The sequence below is a fragment of the Enhydra lutris genome, unplaced genomic scaffold, assembly GCF_002288905.1.
Source record: "Enhydra lutris kenyoni isolate GAN:26980312 unplaced genomic scaffold, ASM228890v2 scaffoldscaffold78, whole genome shotgun sequence".
Taxonomy (NCBI): Eukaryota; Metazoa; Chordata; class Mammalia; order Carnivora; family Mustelidae; genus Enhydra; species Enhydra lutris.
Window position 1 is genome coordinate 1,236,307 of NW_019154162.1, and position 21,573 is coordinate 1,257,879.

Below are 21,573 nucleotides of genomic sequence, written 5' to 3' on the forward strand. Positions count from 1 at the left end.
CTTATTGGAGGGAGTTTAGAAGTAGATGGGAGAGAGGAATTGGAGACAGGAAATATAGATAAAGCCTCAGGAGTTTTACTGCAGACCAAAAGAGAACAGAGAAAAACGGCAATGGCTAAAGTTAAAAAGGTTGAAGAGTTTTCTTTTCTTTTCATTTTTTCTCCTTTAAGATAAGAAAAAATGTTAATGGGAATGAAGTAATACAGAGGATGAAACAACCAAAAAAATTGTAAAGGAAGGGGGATGTTGGGGCTCAGTCATTAAGCATCTACCTTCAGCTCAGGTCATGATCCCAGGGTCCCAGGTTCAAGCCCTGTGTCAGGCTCCCTGCTCAGCGGGAAGCCTGCTTCTCCCTTTCCTACTTCCCTGCTTGTGTTCCCTCTCTTGCTATGTTGCTCTCTGTCAAATAAATAAAATCTTAAAAAAAAAAAAAAGGTAGGGGGATGTTGACTAAGTGATGTCTTCAAGTACATGAGAAGGATGAGAAGCAATGCATAAAATGATATTAGGTGAGATCATGGACAGTTTATATAAGTTAAATAACAGAACGTAAAACCCATGGGTTTAGAAATTGATAGGTTAGTAAATATGGTGACAGGAAGTTGTGGGATGTTGTGAGAACTGGCCATGCTTGTTGAAGACCCTTTAGATCTGCCGTGCACACTGGGTATGCAGGCTAATTTTCTTTAGATACCAATTCTTGTACATCAATCCAGTCACTCATATGTCTAAAGCCCTTTATGGGACCCCTCTTTACAAGCACAAGTCCAGATTCTTTGTCCTTCTGGTGTGAGCCTTCTTTGCCTGGTCTCTCTCTACTAATCTCTTCCAAGTTTCCCCTCAATGTGCAGGATCTTAATTTTTTTTTTTCCATCTTTCAGAATGAGAAGGTTGGTTGGGTGCATGTTCTGCTAATATGCTCATCAACGCTAATGGCCTACAGCTTTACTGCTTCAAGCGTGGTAAAACTCAACAGCATTATTCTTAAATCTCTACAACTGCATAAGCTTATCACCTTATATTTTGTTCTGTTTTGTTTTCCTAGCTAACTTCTACCTTCCTCCACAGACCTCTTTCTCTGAAAAACACTATTTCATTACCTCAACCCTTTAATTGCTCATCATTTTTGTTTTCATTTTCAGATTATTTAAATTCTAGTTAGTTGACTCACAGTGCAATATTGGTTTCAGGAGAATTCAGTGATTCACTAGTTACCAACATCATCATTTTGAATTCACAAAATGTGTATGTTCTGTCAAATCATTTACCTTTCCCTTTGCTCTACCATCAACATCTCTGTCCATCCACTCATCCGTCTTCCCCACCACACATCTCTTTGGAGTCAAGATGCTATACTGGAGGGAACATATACTTTGAAGTTCTGTACTTCTGAGTTTGAATCTTCTTCTTTTTCTTCTTCTCCTTCTTTTTATCATCATTCTTGATTTGTGTAGCTGTTTACATCCCTGAAAATCTAGTTCCTGATCTGAAGATTTAATTAAAATATATCAATATCTTGGGGCACCTGGATACCTCAGTCAGTTAAGCATTTGACTCTTGATCTCAGCTCAAGTCTTGATCTCAGGGTTGTGAGTTCGAGCCCTTCTTTGGGCTCCACACTGGGCATGGAGCCTACTTAAAGAAAAAAAAAAAAAAAAAGAAAATCAATATCTTTAGGGGCACCTGGGTAGTTCAGTCAGTTAAGCATCTGCCTTCAGCTCAGCTCATGATCCTGGGGTCCTGGGATCCTGCCCCACATTGGGTTCTCTGCTCAGTGGAAAGTCTGCTTCTCCCTCTGCTTCCCACTTGCTTTCTCTCCCTCTCTCTCACTCTCTGAAATAAATAAACAAAATTAAAAAAAAAGAAGTATCTTTAGTACAGAATTAAATGTCTAAAATACAGTAGGCGTGTATGACCTTGCTTTTGCTTTCAACTAGATTATAAACTTCTTAAAAATAGAACTAAAATATTGTAACCATTTATGTAGTATCTGGCACACATTAGGCATTGAATAATTTTTAGTTCATAATTTTGGTGGAGTGTTAATAAAATTCTCCAGAATGGATTTTTATTAAAAAAATATCTTCTGGGGGCACCTGGGTGGCTCAGTGGGTTAAAGCCTCTGCCTTCGGCTCAGGTCATGATCCCAGGGTCCTGGGATTGAGCCCCACATCGGTCTCTCTGCTCCTCGGAGTCTGCTTCATCCTTCTCTCTCTGCCTGCCTCTCTGCCTACTTGTGATCTCTGTCTGTCAAATAAATAATAAATAAAATCTTTAAAAAAAAAATCTTCTGGAGGATTATGATAGCCAACCCTGTGTTATACTTTATAGATACAAAGATGAATAGGCAACTACCCCTCCTAGGGGACCTTAAATTCAAGAGGAAAGACAATATAAACGTGATAAATTGAGTTTGTTACTAAAAATGAGCACAGTGGCAATATAGTAGATTATGCCAGCCTTAGGGGTTAGTGAAGACTTGGGTCGCATGAGCTGGATGTAAAAGAATGAAGTGGAACCTGCCAGGCAGATGAGGAGGCAGAGGAAAAGAAAAACACACAGAGGTAAAGAAGTGCATTATTTGGAAAGATGCTGAGTATTCAGGTATGATTCAGATATGAAAAATATGTATGTGATAAAATTAGAAAAGTTTAAAAAAAAGCCTTTGTACATCAGGCTAAGAAGCTGGAATATATCATGTTGAATTAAGGAGGCTTAGGATTTTTTTAAGTGCTAGAGTTGCAAGACTGAATATGTGTTATAATACTCACACTAATGGCAGTGTGGAAGACAGTAGAGTAAGAACACTGGAAAAGTGGGAACTGGTAAGAAAAAAGAAAACAAAATCATGTTTTTAAATGACTGAGATGAAAGAATCTTTACCTTAAAGCCAAACTCAAGGAATTCAACTAGATATTATTTGGACTTTTCAATTTTGAGTTTCTACTTCATATTTTCCCATTCTTATGAATAGAGAATTATAAGCAGGATATGAATAATAAAATGACCTGCTAAATGGTATGTGGTATCCTTTGTTGAATATTCGAAGAGTTTTGAAATAGGGCCAACAGAGAGACCAGGGAGAAGATCATGTGAAGATGAAGAACATCGGAGCCAAGGAACGCCAGGGATTGCCACCATCCACCAGAAGCGAAGAAGAGGCATAAAAGTATCCTATCCTAGAGCCTTTAAGAAAACATTTTGTACTTCTAGAATCCAGAACTGTTGTCCAGATAAAATAAGTGTATGTTGTTTAAGGGGAAAAAAAAAAAAAGAAAAGAAAAAAGAAAGAAAAGAGGTCCAACATCTCCCAAGGAGAGCGTGGCTTCTCCTTAACCAGAATGTCTCTCTCCTCAGCTAGAAACGTCCACATAGATATGTAGAGATAATCTGTCACTGATCAATTTAAAGCCTAGACAAATCCAACTGTAAGCTCATCAAACCTATAGGCCTATGAGTATTTGGAATGTGCGGTCCCAATGGTCAGACTGCAGGGAGAGACTGCTCTATGGGATGTCTTATGGGGTGCACATAAGTGATACAAAGCTGTCCAGGACAGATGTAACCAAATGCTAATAGGCTGAGTTGTAACTTTGAAGAGTCAAGGTTTTCTACTATGCTTCTGGGAGACCAAAGAGTTCTTTGGGCCAACATGAGGTTTTGGGGTGAAGGTGGGTGCAGGGGGAGAGGACATTGGCAGCAGCAGCCTAGAGATAGCCTCCCATTCTTGTGTCAACTCAAGAAGCTCCAGGGTTTTTCTGTTTTCTATAACTTTCACTTTAGATTTCATTTGAATAAAGTATTCTGTTTTGTTAAATATTTTATTTTTTTAAGTAATCTCTACACCCAACACGGGGCTCAAATGCACAACACTGAGGTCAAGAGTTGTTCATTCTATTGACTAAACCAGCCAGACCCTCAAAAGTGCTCTATTTTGCAACCAATTTGAAAACCACTGGATTAGATATATAAGGCAAATCCAGATGCATGGGAAAGAGATAGAAGCCTAAATACTAACAAGAGACAAAATATTCAAGCCAATTGGTTGGAATCCAAATCTGAATTAATTCCCTGAAACATCACAGCCTCAAATGCGGGAGGATAAGCTAGTGCAGACACAACCAAATTGTAGAGGGAACCTTCAGGAATTATCCACTTCCTTAGGCATACCACTCCTTGTATTCTTCTGAAGTTCTCCCAGCTTTGAGTCAGTAAATACCAAGGTGAAACAGTTTCTAAGAATAATTCATTGGTCTCTGGATTTATTGAGAATATGTATCACCTAGATTTGTACTGTTTCAGAGGAGTTATTTCTTTAGATATAAAAAGTTTCTAAGCCCCACTGAATTAGTCCTTCCTTCCTTCCTTCCCTCCTTCCTTCCTTCCTTCCTTCCTTCCTCCTTCCCTCCCCACTTCCCTCCCTCCCTCCCTCCTCTCCTTCTTCCCTCTTCTTTCCTGCCTCCCTCCTTCCTTGCTTGCTTGCTTCCTTTAAAATTTGCTGAGTATTTACCATAGTCCAGACACTGGGAATCTAAGATATGTGCAGATCCTCAAGGTGCTTAGAGATTTGTGTGAGAGACAGGTGAGTATACAAATAACACAGTCCAGTACCTGTTAAAGTAGAAATGAGCACAGAGCCTGTAGGAGAAGATAATGATTGCATCAAAACTCCTAAGAAATTGATATCAGTATTTGTATGGCTCTAGAAGAACTGGTTGCAGTATTTTAGACATAAACTGTGATGTTGGGGATGCTTCAGAATACTCTGATAGACATGGTCCCTATGAGATTGTTAACATGTAAGATGGATCATTGTGAAGCAGATGTTAGAGAAGAGGTGTAAAATATAAGTTATTTTAAAATGGACAAATGCATACAGAATGCGTTTGCAGAATCTGTATGTGTATATGAATCACCCAGACAGTGGAATGGCAAGACTCCAAATACTCTCAAGGAATGTGGTCCTCATCACCATACCTAACACATAATTATCACATTCTGATTTAATTTATTGGGTTGAAATAGACATGAAAACACTCCAGTTCTTAGAACTGGAAGGAGTCTGGAAGAGCATGCCACTGAACAACCCACCAGTGCACACAATGGGTGTTTCTTTATCATAGGCTGGCTGTGGCCAGGTCCCCTTGCTCTATACCTGAACATTTGCACCACTACTGCAGCTCAGCTCCTCTCAGTACCAAATATGCTACTGCTCCAGAGCTAGTATTCATATTTAAGTGATAAAAACCCAGACGATAATAGTTAGGAAACAATATGTGGAAATATGCAACAGACAGAGCCAAAAGGAGAGAGAGCAAATGAACCAGGGAAACCAGCATTAGCTGTAGTGGTTCTTGTATCAACTGGTTCAATTGTGTATTGGTCTAATAGGCCAAATGTTCTTCTTCTATTCTGGCTTAGATGATTTTATAATCTTATTTCACATTATGTATTATGAAATTCCATGAAGGCAATTAGGAAGAAAAGGAATTATAAAAAGTGGTAGGAATTGAAGAGAGGATGGAAAAGGATTCTATCTTATTAAACTTTTGACAATCCAATTACACAATAGACTTGAGGTTCTTTTATATCCCAACCTGGCATTATGGTTTTTTATCACACACACACACACACACACAACACACAAATTTTGCACATGTACTCAGGATTTTCCATATGGACCCAGATGTTATAATAATATAGCATTTTTTAAAATTTGAATAATGAAATCTGTATAGTACATATAGTATATATATAGTAATATAATATATAGGATATATGTATATACAAATAGTAATATAGGTATGCTATACACTATATATATGTACTAATATAGCATTTTAAAAAATTTGAATAATAAAAGGATATATGTAAACCCTTAGAAAACAGTAATGCTCAACTAAAAGACAATCTGATAATATTTTTGCATTTTATGAATCCTATGTTTAATTCTAATTTCTAATATTTTTTCAAGGAAGCTTACAGGTTCGCTATCAGCTAAGCAAGGAAGAAATCCACATTTTCAATATTGATGCAGAGAACTTTGCCAACAGAAGGATGCACCACCTGAACATTAACCGGGAGGGAAGAGAGCTTACAATTCAGGTAACTTACTTCTCTTCTTTTCATTCAGCCAAATATGCTTTGTCTGTTCAGTAAAATTTTCTGAGCTTCTACCCTAAACCAAGTGTACAGCCAAGTTCTAGAGACAGATACTTGACTCCAGCTTTTGAAGAACTGAACAAAATTGAACTACAGTGTGTTTCCCCTCTTCCTACCAGTACCGACATCACCTGAGACCTTGATAGGGATGCAGATTCTTGGGCCTGACATCAGATCTACTTAATCAAAACTTCTTTGCAAGAGGGGTAGCAGGTGATTCTGAAGCCCAATCAAGTTTGGTAACCCCGAACTGGAGTATAAGAGGAAGACACACAGCTGAAGAGGAAATCACAAGAAACTTGCAAGGGCTAGGGTTGAAATTGCACAGATACGGGAACATAGATGACGTCACTGATTTCTTCAGGGCATCAGTATTTTTTTCTTGGATAAAGTTAGGAATAAACTAAGTAATGAAAGTGAGTAGGAATTGGCAAACTGGAGAAGAGGGAAAGAAATGCTCAGACGGTGGGTCTACATGAGAATCAGCAAAGAGGTCCAGCAGGTTATAGTGTGTGGCAGGCACACTGGAATGCCATTGGTCTTGGTATAAAAGGCAGGGGTCAGGTGAGGGCACATGACAAGAGAGAAGTGGCAGAGTCCAGATCATCCTATTCAAATCATGACCTCAAGTGAGCCCTTCCATCTGTCTAGCAAGTGCCTCTTCTTATTATTTTTTTTTAATCTTTCACTTTCTGGATCACCTAGATGATAATTTTAAACCTCCTTCTTTCTCCTTACACCACAACAATTACAACCCTATCTTTACTTGTACAAGATAACTTTGTTTTCTTCTTTCTTGTGATAAATGTAGCATTCAGAAGAGAATGCCAGCACACTCTCACCACCACATACACCCACCCACATGCATTGGTGTTCAGGAACTCTGTCTCCCTCATGTTGGTGAATATGAGCAGATGGGGCTTCTATCTAAGACTGATTCCATGACTTGTGGAACAGGTCTCTTACCCCACTGAAGATCATCACTATAGCATCTTCCCCTCCTTTGTCAACATTTCCCAGTTCTGTTGGATGACTTCCCAAAGCATAAACATGCAAGGTTTGCATGCATTACAAACGTAACTACAATACAACACAACACAACACAATACAACATGACAAAAAACACTCTCTACATCAGGGAGGAGAACATCTCTCTTGTCTGACTTCATACAGTGTCCCATTTTTTCTTTCAGTTTTTTGCCCACATCCTTGGAAATGTTTAAATATTTGCTCTTCCAAGCTGCACTTCCTTTTTCTTAAGCCAATAAAGGATTTGTCTCTGTGGTGGACTAAAATTATACTTCTCAAGACACCAGTGGTCTTACATAATCTAACAATCTTTTCCTTACTTGTCCTCCCATTGGCTTTTGACACAGTAATGCCTTAGCTCTTGAGATAAATTCTTATTTAGCTTGTAGGACATCACTTTGACCTGCTGTTTCTTCTGTATCTGCTAGTTGCTCCTTCTCTTCTCTTTCGTTGCCCTCCCATGGTCATCTGAAGTGGAGCATCCCAGGACTCATCTTCATTTCCTTTGTGTCTGTACTCATTCTGTGTCTAATATCACTCAGACTCACATCTTTAAGTGTCATGGAATGCTGATTAATTAATCCCAAAGCTACATCTAACTCCAATCCTTTCTCTGAATTCCAGACCTATCTATCATTGCCTACTTGGCTTATTTCTTTGAAATAAGGGCATCTTGAATTGGGCATCTTGAATGTTACAAATTTCACAATGAATTACTGAAAATCTTTCCCTAAACATTCCCTATACCCATAATCTTCCACACCTCAGTTAATGACAGCACTATTCTTGCAACTTCTCAGTCTAAACATTATAGTGTCATCTCTGATATCTCTCTTCTTCACCTGCAACATCCTGTTGATCACCAGTTTCTACCCCGTCCCAGCCACCCTCATTTCTTCCTCGGATTATTACAGTTTACATTTTCATCTTAATTGACAGATACCTCCTTAACTTTTTGTTTTTTGTTCCCCTACAGTGCGCTCTCAAGACAGGAGCCAGAGAGATCCTATTAAACATTAATCAGATGGTAGTGCTCTTCCATCCAAACATTTCAATGGTTTTCTTTCTCATATATAGTAAAAGCCAAAGACCTAGCAGAGGCTTAAGGGGATCTCCATGGCCAAGCATCCACAGCTTCATTCCCATGTTGCTTCTCATCTATCAGTATTTTCTTTGACTCTACTCATGCCACTCTGGCCCCCTTGCTGTTACATTCCTTGTTGTAGTTGCACTTCTTTCAGGACTTCACTCAAAAAGCTATTCTCAATGAGGCCATTTTTGATCACCTTAATACAGCGACCTAGCCCTTTGACTTTCTCCCTACCATACTTAAACACAATCTAACAATCAATAAAATTTATTTATTTATTTATTTATTTATTTATCTAATTCTTTATCTTCTCTCTCTTCTAGAAGACAGGGATTTTTTTTTCACTGTTTCATAGAACCCCCACTTTATCAAGCAGTGCCTAACATACAGCAGGGACTCAATTAGTATTCATAAACAGAATGAATGAATTCCACAGGGCTTAATGTATTATGTGGAGGAGATAAAATTGGCCCTGTGGCAAAATGAAGGGAAACCATTGGGTAAGCAGTGTGGTTAGAATTTCATTTTTAGGGGCTCACTGTGATCACTGCATGGAAGTACACATTTGGGAGTGATGAGACATGACAGAGGCCAGTCAGAAAGAGATCATGAAGACTTCAATTAGTGCAGTGGGGAAACCATGGAGATGGAGATGTGAAATGTTATAGACATAACATCATTGGCATTGGGCAACCTTTTGGATGTGGGCTATGGCAGAAGTAAAGATTGACTATTAGTTTTCTTGACTGAGTGGGGGTTGAAGAATAATTGTCCATTATGTGGTAAAAAAAAAAAAAATCCCTGAGTGATTATAGTATAATGAGCTTCCCTCTGGAATTTACTCTTGAAATAAAGGGAACACATCTTTGGAGAAAGCTTGGGTTGGTGTAAGATTGGAGGATAAAAGGGATGGGAAAGATGACTTCTCATTTGAATGTTTTGACTGAGGTACTGATGGGACATGCAGGATCCATTCTGGTGGGAATGTGTACATATGATTCAAATTTTCCTTCTTTTTGTTTCCTGTATTCTTTTGCACAAATGAAAGAAACAGATCAGTGAGAAAATGAACAATAGGAGGTATTTCCTTCTTTTTTCCGTAAAAAGGATTTCCACCAATCAGTTTAATAGTGAATGATAAGCACATGAGAGTGCAGAAACAAAGAGTGCAGAAAAAATTGGAATGGAGACTTTTTTAAAAATAATTTTAAATCAGTTTATTGACACAATAACACAACACACCTGCCTCCCTGATACTACTACCACCCCTCTTATCATGCCTAGTTCTCTTCTCCTTTCCTGCTTAGAAAAAACTGTTCAGAAAACAGAAAAGGGTAGGCTCCTACTACATCTCTAGTCCTGCCCTTAGGCCCTGTGAGGCAGGGTATAGGCCTTACTCAGAAATGGTTAGAGAGAGAGAGGGCAGGTGGGAATCACCATATTCAATCAGCCAGAGGCTTCCTGTACCTAAAAACAGATTCCCTCACAACCCCCAGTCCTTGAGTTGCTATTCCTCCTCCTATCTTGTAATGCTAAGAAGGAGGACATGAGGACTGGGCCACAACCAGGAGCAAGTACTCCCAGAGATGATTTGAGAATTGTAATTTGGCTAGTGTTTTTTAAGGTACAGGTCACCCAAAATGCCCCAGTGATGGAAGTGAACTTCAGTGTTCTTATTTAAAATGCATGCATGGCATTAAACAGATTAAGCCAGTTTACCCAAATGCCAGCTCAACAAAAAACTGTAAAGGAGGTTCGAGGCACTTTTCAAACAAAGTGATTATTTCCTTTTTTCCAGAGATGAAAATCCTGAGGTTAAGAAAGGCATTCCTATAGGACCTGAGTGTGAATTTCTGTTCCACTACTTACATTATGTGATCTTAGACCATTACTCACCTTTCTGAACTCTGGTCTACTGCTTTATTAAAAAAGAGGGGGGATGAGAATGCAAACTGAGCTCAGTCAGTTTTTATAAAGATTATATGAAAGAACATAACTAAAAGACCAAGCATAATGCCTGGCATGTAGGACTTACTCAAAAATGTTTGTTCCAGTATCTTCTTTTTCCATCCCATTTAACAACTTGACAAGACCACTGGTCATCCTAGATTCTGAGGTCAAAAAAGCTTTTCTAGACCAGATTTCAAACTTTAAACATCTAATAGTTATAAAGAACTACAGACAGGATGTCACCTCTTACCACCCCACCAATTATAATTAAAAACAAAACCAATATGAAACCATAAAAACAAATAAAAGGAAATCTGAAAAAATAATGTATTTCCCACAGAATTCCGCAATGATTGCAATAGCCCATATTATAAAATGTTGAAGCCTAAAAATAAATGTATCTGGTATACCCCTCTTTTTTGTTTATGTGTTTTTGTCCTATGAATTTGCTAAGTTTGGTAACCCTGCACCTGAACCAGTTGTAATGCTTAGGTGCCCATATTCCATGTCAGGGATGAAACCCATCCCCCAACTATCCATAGTCCAGCAGTAGCTTCAAGTATCCTTTGAGTCATCTTTCCTTCCTCTCCAAACCTTTAAAAATACTCATCTTTTTTTTTTTTCCTAAAAACTCCCTTAACTGATTGTCGTTTACCACCTTCTCTCCTTCATTAGTCATCTGGTTTAAGTACAAAAGACTAGGCAAGTTCCCACAAAACAGAATAGCAGAATAGGGATGACTCATCCACTTGAACAATGAGCTCTCCCATGTGTGACATTTGAGCATGGACGTGTCAAGGTTCAGGACAACTTGCACAGGAAGCTGATCCTGTGGACTCTGGGCAGCAGGTGAGGGGCGAGGGGAATCTCAGCTCATACTGTTTTCAGCTCCGCAGGAAATTCCCACCCATTCTGCCTCCTCTCCAACCTTGGCAAGGGTGCATGAGGGGAGGTCCCTGCTCCTATTGGAAGGCCCCTGCCCCTACTCAGTTATAGAGAGTAGAAGACACAGGACCGAGCTCTGAAGTAGGGTGGAAAGAAAACTCCTTCAGAATCAAGGACTGAATCTGAATCCACGAGCATTAAACAAACTATTGATGGGCACAATGGGCACCAAAAACCCTATGCTAATGGTGCAGGCGCTACCAGGCAGTGAGAAGCATCCTGGTGGTGTGACTAACTATGTCCCCATACCCCCAAGTTAGAAAGCGAATCAGTACAGGATGTTTATTCATTCATTCAACAAACCCATGTTAGGAGTTACTTTGCCAGTTTCTGTAGAAGGTCCTAAAGAAAACATATATCACTAAGATGTCTGACTTCTCAAAAAGGCAATAATTTAGTGAGGGTGGGAGGGAGAGAGGGAGAGGGAAAGAGAGAAGCAGATCCTTATAATGCAACACTTTAAATTCCAAGTTAGGGGCAGAAAAAAAGTCACCTTGAGCATAGAGAAGAGTGTCAGCTGGTCTAATCAAGACATCAAGAGAAGATTCCTGGACGAGGTGGACTCATGGAGTACTTAGAACAGTGTTTGACACACAGTAGATTCTCAGATGTTTGTTGATGAGTTTTGTTGAAAGACAGAAATAAAAACATACAGTGACTGTCTACAAGCTGCTCAGATATCTAGAGAGGTGTGGACAAGTAAAGCAAACACCATAAGGAGTGATGGGTGGACCACATGGCAATGGAACACTGCTTTATGACACTGTCTGGCCCTGGCCAAGTTATTGATCTCTAGGATGTCAGTTCCTCAGCCCGTTATACAGGGTGATAATGCTTATTTAACAGTATTATTATTATTATTATTATTTTATTTGACAATATTATAAGGAAGCATATATTTTGAAAGATACTTCAATATGATGTCTCATACATACATATCAAGTGTTCAATAAATAGCAAATGTTATTCCAGTCTAATTTCATAAATGAAATAGTAATAAGTATTTAATGATGCACCACAAGTCATAGCAGCTGACTTCTCTCACAGCAGACACCACTGCAGAACCCAGAGGATCCCAGGAGATGCTTAATCTGAGCAGAAGTGGGTTTGGAGGGACTGTGAGATATGGGAAATTGAGTCTTCATCCTGGGTTAGTTGCTCAGAGTGGAGAGCAGGGCTGGACACATCGTTTTAAGGGTTCTTAATTCCTCCCCCCCCAAGTCAAACTGTAAGATAATGAGGATCCTTTCTAAGGAAAACATCATGTGAATGTTCAGTGTAGAGCCTAGAATTGCAGATTTGACTAGACCAAAAAGACTGGGAATGGATGGGTAACACAGCCTTGGAATGAGGAGGAGGGGAAGAAAGGTTTAGAGTGGGGGTAGCTTAAGCCATAAGAGGAGGGTGCCCTAAAGGATTATCTTGTAAATAAAGTCCTAAAGAATCCCAGTGGTGCTTTTTGCTTACCCCTGTGAGGGGGGCTTATCAGACGTTCATGTTGGTGGCAACTGTTCAGCTAGCTTCTTCTCCCCATGGTCCAACCTTTTGTCAAACTGAAATACTTGCTCAGCAAAATTCCCATATCCATACCTGAATGGGACCAGGTCAGAATTATTGTAGCAAAGGAGGCAGCAAAGGCCAAATGGGGATAGAGGGGAATGGGGAATGAACCTGTGCTTTCCATTCAGTGTCAATCCTGCACAGCATGGTTCCAAGAAGGCTTCATTTGTTTGCTTGTTTGCAGCAAAGAACTTGGTGAGAAAATCTCAGTGGGGAGATAAATACCTGTCAAAAGCTGTACAGAATTTCCCAGGGAGACGACTTGTATGAAAGCCTTTATTTAACCAAGAGCGAAGAAAGGAGTATTTTTCATGCATTGTGGGAGAATTAGTGAGACATATCTTATCTCTCCTGAGAGAAAGTCCCAAAGAGAGGTCTGCTCTGTGTGTGTTTCCAAGCTCTTTCCAGATGGGAGGGTTTTATTCCCTTTACTTACAGACATCTGCTGATGCACCTTTGTTTTCTGTTTTCCTGCAGGTGGATCGACAACTGCGACTAAGTTACAACTTCTCCCCAGAAGTCGAATTCAGGGCCATAGGGTCACTCATCTTGGGCAAAGTCAGAGGTTTGTTGTTCTTGTCCATTCCTCTCCAGTGGGCTTTGTTGAAATCAATGAAGAAATAAATAATTTCCCTTGGGTTGTTTAGTGATTCAAATCTGGAGGCTCTTGCTCCTTTAACATGCAAGATTTAAAATTAAGGGTTCTGGGGCACCTGAGTGGTTCAGTGGGTTAAGCCTCTGCCTTCGGCTCAGGTCATGATCTCAGGGTCCTGGGATCGAGTACCACATCGGGTTCTCTGCTCAGCAGGGAGCCTGCTTCCTCCTCTCTCTGCCTGCCTCTCTGCCTACCTGTGATCTCTGTCTGTCAAGTAAATAAATAAAATCTTAAAAATAATAAAATTAAATTAAGGGTTCTGGCATAGGATGTGCTGAGACATATGTGGCAGGGTTGGGAGCTGGCGTTTACATTTACTTTATAGAAGGCTGAGTAAGGCACATTAACATAGAAGTTGAGTAAAATAATTAATGTTTTCTTACTTTATAATTAATTAATTAACTTCAGATATTTATTTTTTAACTTAAATTTTCTTAATTTTTACTTAAATAAATTAAGGAATTTGGCTATCTGATTATTGGATTGTTCAAATGATTAGTCTCTTCATTAATTCATCACCAATTGAAAGAGATTTGAAATCTCTTATAGTAGTGGATTTTGTTTTTTTCTACTGGAAGTTCTATAAATTTTCATCTTATATACAATAAGAGTCTATTAGATGCATGCAAGATTGAAATATTTTTATCTTGATAAATTGAACATTTTTTTCACACTAAAGTAGTCTTTTTAACTTAATTTCTTCTTGGGATTAAATCTGTTTTGTCTATTATTAATAAATCTGATTCACTTGTGTTTTAGTTAGTATTTGTGTGGTCTATCTTTTTCCCATATATTTTTTTTCAATTTTTCTTTTTCTTCCCTTTTTTCTCATTTTTTAAAAATTCAAGTGTAATGAAGATACAGTGTTATACCCCTTTCAAATATGCAATGTAACGATTAAGCAATTCTATACATAGCTCGGTGCTCATCACAATAACTGTACTTAAAAAAAAAAACACGTTTATTTATTTGAGAGAGAGAGAGAGAGAGAGAGAGAAGAGCACAAGTGGGGTTATGGGCAGAGGGAGAGAAACTCAAGCAGATTCCCCACTGAACACAGAGCTCTATGGACCCCGAGATCTCAGGACCCTGAGATCATGACCTGAGCTGAAATCAAGAATCCAGTGCTTACTGACTGAGCCACCCAAGTATCCTATGATTAGTTTATTCTTGATCTTTCATTTTCTTTAAGCTTTCTTTCACAAGCTTTAATCTTGTGAAGAATATATAGCTGAATTTTATACTTCTTCCAATCTGACCATCTTTGGGTTATAAATTGACAAATGTAAGCCTCTCTACATTTTGTGGTTGCTTGTATGATTGGATTTATCTCTGCTTTATTATTTTCTATTCATTCAACTTTTTAGGAATTTTGAGCAAGAATTCATTTAACACTGGAAATAAGTTGCTTGCAAAATTGTGGAACCCCTTCCAGTATTGGTAGATTCTTGTTGCCATCTTTTGGAATGATTCTTCAGCCGTTCTGAAGGGATTTATGGGGGCTATTAGCTATGAGACCATCACTGATGAGAATCTAGAGTCCAGAAGCCACTGAGGCCTCAGTCCTATAGTACTGCTCCCCAGGAGGCAGGAAAAGTTCTCTGAAAAGTGATGGCAGGAGACACTTCATGTTACCATGATTTTCCTTGCCGGTAGAAACAACTGAAAAGGCATAAAAATGACTCCTGTCTCACTGTACCCTTCCAGATCCATAACTTATTTCATTTCTAGAACATTATGCATGTCCAGAAACCCAGTTGCAGTCAAGTCCGGAAAAGTCAATTTTAGCTTCCAAAACAGCAGTTGAATGAGCCAGTCACCACTGACCAACGTCTAGATCAAATTTAGTGTGTTTATTTTCTGATTTCCACCCCCCCTATTAATAACAATTGTTTTATGTTTATGTTCTATGTAGACACCATTATTGTTATGGTTGCATTTATTTATTTATGTATGTATGTATGTATGTATGTATGTATGTACGAGTGGGGCTAGGGAGGGCAGAGGAGAGAGGGAAAGAGAGAATCCCAAGCAGACTCCAGGCTGAGCTCAGACACCAACACAGGGGTCAATCTCACAACTCCAATATCATGACCCAGGCAGAAATAAAGGGTTGGACATTTAAGGACTGAGACACCCAGGTACCCTGACACTATTATTTGATTTACCAATGCAGTCACTAATTTACTGGTTCTTATTCCTTCATATGCTTCATAACTTTCTACTTTCTATAGCGTTTCGATTCCTTCTTTCTGAAGGAAATCCTTATGAGTTTCTGTTTTGTTAAGTGTCCCTTCATCTGATAAAGGACTTTATTTCACCTTTATTAATTAATAAAGTTATTTTGAAGTTAATTTTGCTATATGTACAATTCAATAATAAAAGAAAATTTTCCCTCTGATACTGAGAAAATTATTCAGGTACATGAAGGAGCTAGCTCACACTCACACATAAAAACCCATTATACTCATCTGTGCCCAATTCTGCATTCCCTGATGTTGAGGGACCAGTTTTAAACCCTCACCAGCACATCACTCTAGTCTTCTGTCTTTTGCTATTACTGCCGAAAAGTTGGCTGTCAGTCTGTCCTGCCTTTGAAAGTGCTCTGACCACCCCCACCCCAATCACCCACAAGCTACATTTAAGGTCCTCTTTTTTATTTAGGTGTTTTGCAGTTTTGTAGTCTTTGACTGATAGTATATTTCTTTTAAAGTATCTTATTTGATATTTGTGTTTCCTGTCTGTATCTATTTATTAGATCTTATGAATCTATGTATCTATATCAAATGTACTATTCACATGTATCTGTGTATTAATTCTCAAAAATACTCAGCATGTCAAATCAGGCTTCTTTCTTATTCTCTCTATTCAATTATTTTAGACCCACACTAGGTAAATTTTATGTTTTCTAATTTTGTCTCCATGTTTCTTACTGTACTTTTATAATAAGTATTATTATTATTATTATTATTATTATTATTTTTGTCTGTCTTGCTTTCTGGGGAATGTATTGTTTTTTCCCATCTTCAAATTCACTAATTCTCTCTTTAGCTCTCCCTAATATCTCATTTAATCCAGTCAATGAGACATTTTTCATTGATTATCATTTTATTTCTGGAAGTTTTTATTTGCTCTTTTTCAAACATATCTGTTTATTTAGTCTGTTGTTCTCATTTTTATGTTTCTATATTTTATTCTTTAAATATTATGTTAATAGCTATTGAACATTTTGCCTCTGACAATCCTGATATCTGAAATTTGTAGGGGTCTAAATCTGTAATTTTTGGTTTTCTACTCCTTGCCTATGGTCCCTTGTTCTCATGTGTGAAAACTGAATTTGTTGAAATTAATTTGTAGGAACATTGATGATCAAAAATTGGGAAGCTTTCCTTCTCCAGGCAAAATTTGCATTTAATTTTGCCAGAAACCAGGAGGTGCTGCCAATTTAGGATTATTTCAAGTTCTCACTTTGGTTTGTTCTTGTTTTTGTTTTTGTGTTTTCTGAAAAGAGAGTATAAGCTTGAGCTGCAGGCCTGACTGAGAACAAACCTATGACTGAAGTTTTAGCAGAAATTTTGTTACTATTAATATCAGAATATGTCATCTGATTACTTTTGTTACTTTTTTTTTAACAATTCAAAGCTGCATCAGAAATGGACAGGTTCTATATTTATTCCATTTGCTGTTAGGTGATATTCTTTTCTAGTCTACTTTTCACTAAAGCTTCATGTGTGAGTCTCGGATTCAACATCTTCATTTGGCAAGAGGCTCAAGGCTTGGATTTCTATTCTACAAGGTGGCACAAGTATTTCCCCATGATACAACCTTGATATTGGTTTACGGTTCACGGTTCACTGCCTTGATTTTTTCTTCCCATCTCTCCAAAAAGTCCTCTTAAAACTTATGACTTTGTTCCTGAAGTTCAGTGAGACAGTGAAAGTATGTTTATTGATTTTAATGAAGCAGAATTACATTTTACAGTATCTAGTCTATTGTTTGTTCTATACTACATAAATGTATATATAGATTCCTGCCATCCTTACTTCAGCCAAATCAAAAGAATCTTGGGAGGAAAGACAATTAGGGCTGCATGACCACAAAACTTAGTTGTTTTTCATAGCACCTTTTTTTTTTTTTTTTTAAGATTGTATTTATTTGACAGAAAGAGACACAGCGAGAGAGGGGAACACAAGCAGGGGTAGTGGGAGAGGGAGAAGCAGGCTTCCAGCTGAGCAGGGAGCCTGATACAAGGCTTGATCCCAGGACCCCGGTTTCATGACCTGAGCTGAAGGCAGATGCTCAATGACTAAGCCACCCAAGCATCCCTTTCATAGCACCTTCTTTGTGCAATGGAAGCTTTAGAAACATCCACTTATTTAAACAGTGTCCCTCCAATATTAGTCTTGTCACCATGTGGGATGTTCCCGTGGTCTTCCCATCTTTTAAATTAAACTCGTAATACGTAAGACTGAAAAGGTAACGTTTTAATTGAAGGTACTAAATCACTGAGGGATACCTTGTCATTTTGTTTTGGGTACTTTGTGAGGAAAGATTGGAAAGAACTTGGTTAAGGTTGGGCAATAATACTCAGTAAAATCTCTTCCTTATGCTCACATCCGGGGACTCCCAACTGCTGGCCTCTCTCCCCATCCCAACTGCTGTTAGAAACAGGAACTTCAATTAACCTCACCACTTCTGGTCTATGAGAGGTCTGTAGCTGGAGGAGAAGAAGGTGATATGAATATCAGCTTCATTATTAAGAAGGGACGCTGATCCTGGGAACTTGTTGGGATTAAGCCTTATGCATTAGAAAGAAAAAAGATGGTACAGAAATGGGTAAGTGGCAATGATGGCAAATGAAACCCTACTCCACAATTTTAGTAGAGCCCACAAGTCTGTTGGACACCTTTAACTCTAAAACAATGATGTGCAAGCATTTTTCATCGTAGATACCCAGGGCAAACAAGTGCAATAAATCTATTGCCTCAGTTTTCTTCAGTATCACTAATAGCATTCCATAATGATACAAGAACAGGTTATTTTTGTTTTGTTTTGTTTTTTCATTTCATATATATAATGATGAGTAAAACAGTTTCTTTCCTGAGAATTTCTGTGATGCAGGGACTAGTCCATGAAAATAACATACAATCATTGACATTAAAAACTGATTGCAGATGCTTACCTCTGGTAAGTTATGGGATATCTCTAGGTTTCTTCCTTGGTTCACTGACACTGTTTGATTTTTAGGGGAGTGTTTTTTGTTTGTTTAGTTTTTGTTTGTTTGTTTTTTAGCTTGGTTCTATTGCATCAGTGGATTTTCAGAGAAATTAAAAAAAAAAAAGAGAGATTGTGTATTTAGGCAAGCCATCCTTTTGGACAAGATCATCTGTTTCTGGTTAATAACAGTTCTTTAGAAAACATAGAAATGCATTCTTTAGATTCAAATAGTGTGACTTATCTGTGTGTTCCTAAGTATCCATCTGATTTGGCCTGGGCAAGAGAGCATGGACATTAGACAGATTTAAGAATTCAAAAATCTTTAAACTTCTAAAAGAAACTGCCTACTTCAGGGCGCCTGGGTGGCTCAGTGGGTCAAAGCCTCTGCCTTCAGCTCAGGTCATGATCTCAGGGTCCTGGGATCAAGCCCCGCATCGGGCTCTCTGCTCAGCAGGAAGCCTGCTTCCCTCTTCTCTCTCTGCCTGCCTCTCTGCCTACTTGTGATCTCTCTCTCTCTGTCAAATAAATAAAATCTTTAAAAAAAAAAAAAAAAGAAACTGCCTATTTTGGTTTTGGTTTTGTTTTAATGTATTTTTTTTCTGGCCCTGGCTTTCCCTAATTTACTGTGCCAGATATATCATTAAATTTGTCTGTAACATTAAAAAAAAAAAAACAACTATTTTTGGTAACTAATAATTAAGGAATTATTGTTGTTGCTATTATTATTATTATTATTATTAATCATTATTATCTTCCCAGAGGAGCCTTCTTAACTGTACTACAGATTTAGGAAGTAGCTACTTTTTAAAATATGGAAACATGTTAAATTTTAAGTAGAAATAAATCATAGCACTGCCTTTATACCATAGCTACCAGATACTGAATAAACACTACCATGAGACTTGTACTCAGGGCATGCTTATAGGATTGTCTGTTTATGGAGCTAACATTGACTAATTCCCTGCCTACTTGCCAATTTGAAAGGCCCAAGCTCACACCTGGCAGAGGCATTATTCTTGTGCTCTGATGGCTGTTTGCCCACATAGCTTTAAAGTTCAGTTGGTCCTAAGAAGCCATATGGAAATTGAAAGAATTCCTTCTCAACCTGCATAAAACCCAGCTAATCTGGAAATTGCAAAGCTAGCCGTGAACACTTGCAGATGATTTTTGGTCTATTAAAATGAAGTGAGGTTTGACTGTGTCTGTAGAGCAGGGTTCTTGAATTCTTCCAAATCCCTCAGTTTTGAACTTCAAGCCTACTGTGTCTTCAGTAACATCAGAACATTGTTGAATGAATGCCCTGATTATTGTTATGTTAAATTATTTCCAGACTATCTTATAGAAGATTAGTTATGGTTGCCATTTTTAGAAAGTGCAGCAGAATTTGTGCATATAAATGAAAGGTGGGTACTTCAAAGTACTCATTTTGAAAGACTGCATATACCCTCATTTCTTTATGATTTTGTACAGAGTTGGATTCCCCTTATGATTCAAACCTGGTAGAGTTGATATACACTGAGAAGTAAAGTTAAAAAGTGAAAGATGCTCAGCTTTTCAGGGACAGGGTGACACATGTTTGGTTCTCTGTGCTGTAATTGCTGTCATGTGACCATGGGGAAGTTGTCCAATCTGTCTGTAGTTCCTCACCAGTAAAATGAAGATGAGCTGCTTGATTAATTTAACTCATAGAGCTGTGTAAAGATTACATGAAACACTGTATACAAAGCATTTGGTATTTAACACACACCCAATAAATGTTAATTTACTCAGTTTAAGATCGTAGGAACATAGCTGATGTTTTGCTCTAAGACTCTGGAAAGGCAGCTGTAAATGTAGCTACCAAGAAGGGACACAGATGTGCTCTAAATGGCAGTTCTGAACCATTGCAGGTCAAAGACCTGAGGGTGACTTGCCGTCAGAGCTGTTTCATGGGTGTATCAAGCTAACACCAACTAAAACAGTGGTGATGGTAGAGAATATAATGTGAAATGGTGAAAATGGAAGGTTCAGTGTGTAAGATTTGTTTCAGGCACAAATGTGACCATGATTTAGTCTTTGTTAATCTCTCTTTTTCTTGCTCTACTTTTAACTCTGCTTACTTTTCTGTGAGGCTTCATTCTCAGGCAGAATTTCAAGATTAACAAAGGTGGAATCAGCAACTCCAAGCTTAAATACTACCATTTCAGCTTCCCAGATCGAAAGAAAGGCTTGGATTTCTAAAATTTTCAAAGTCCTGGATTGACTCTTAAAGGACCAATTTGTGTCAGGTGACAATGTCAGATGATTACAATGTCAAAGTTATTGGAATACACTGAATGACTATTCCTGAATTCAAAGCACCCAGCTATGGCCCTATGGGGTAAAAGGGTCAGCTCAGCATTAACCACATGTGCTGAGAACAGGGAAGCTGAAGTGCTCTTCCAAGAAAGTGAGAAGAATTGTGACTAGGGGAAATCAACAATAATCCAATAATGTCACTGCTTTTTCTCAGCTGCCATCTTCTTCTTCCTATTCTTCTTCCTGTTCTTCTTCCTCCTCCTCTCCTCCTCTTCCTCCTCCTCTTTCTTCTTCAATTATTATTATTATGAGAGACCCAGAGACAGAGTTCTTGAGAAGGGGAAAGGGGCAGAAGAAGAAAGGGAGAGAAAATCTCAAGCAGACTCCACAAGACTGATGTGGGACTGAATTACCCCAAGATTACTACCTGAGCTGAAATCAAGAGTCAGATGCCTAACTGACTGAGGCACCCAGGTGCTCCTATATTCTGCTTCTGTTAAACAGGAGAGAGGTGGATGCAGTTACAGAGGACAGACTAGAAGTTGTGCATAATTTTGGAACTACATTATGCTTATGGGCATCAACAGCCCAAATATGTCACAATAGTTAAAATAGAAGTTGAGAGATGTTCTTTTAAGAAATGCATGTTACCTTCCTTGGGACAAGTTTATAGCTTTCTGAGAGACTC

At 38.4% G+C, this 21,573-nt stretch overlaps 1 protein-coding gene across 3 annotated transcripts in view; it reads left to right on the forward strand.

The window, feature by feature from the left end:
• LOC111160860 (contactin associated protein like 5) overlaps positions 1-21,573 on the forward strand; it is an 823,942-nt gene that overhangs the window by 764,608 nt on the left and 37,761 nt on the right. For all 3 annotated transcript variants that reach the window (XM_022524243.1, XM_022524244.1, XM_022524245.1), the window contains 2 exons: positions 5,975-6,105; positions 13,214-13,301. In XM_022524243.1, the coding sequence (XP_022379951.1) occupies positions 5,975-6,105; positions 13,214-13,301 (219 nt within the window). The remainder of the gene's footprint in view (positions 1-5,974; positions 6,106-13,213; positions 13,302-21,573) is intronic.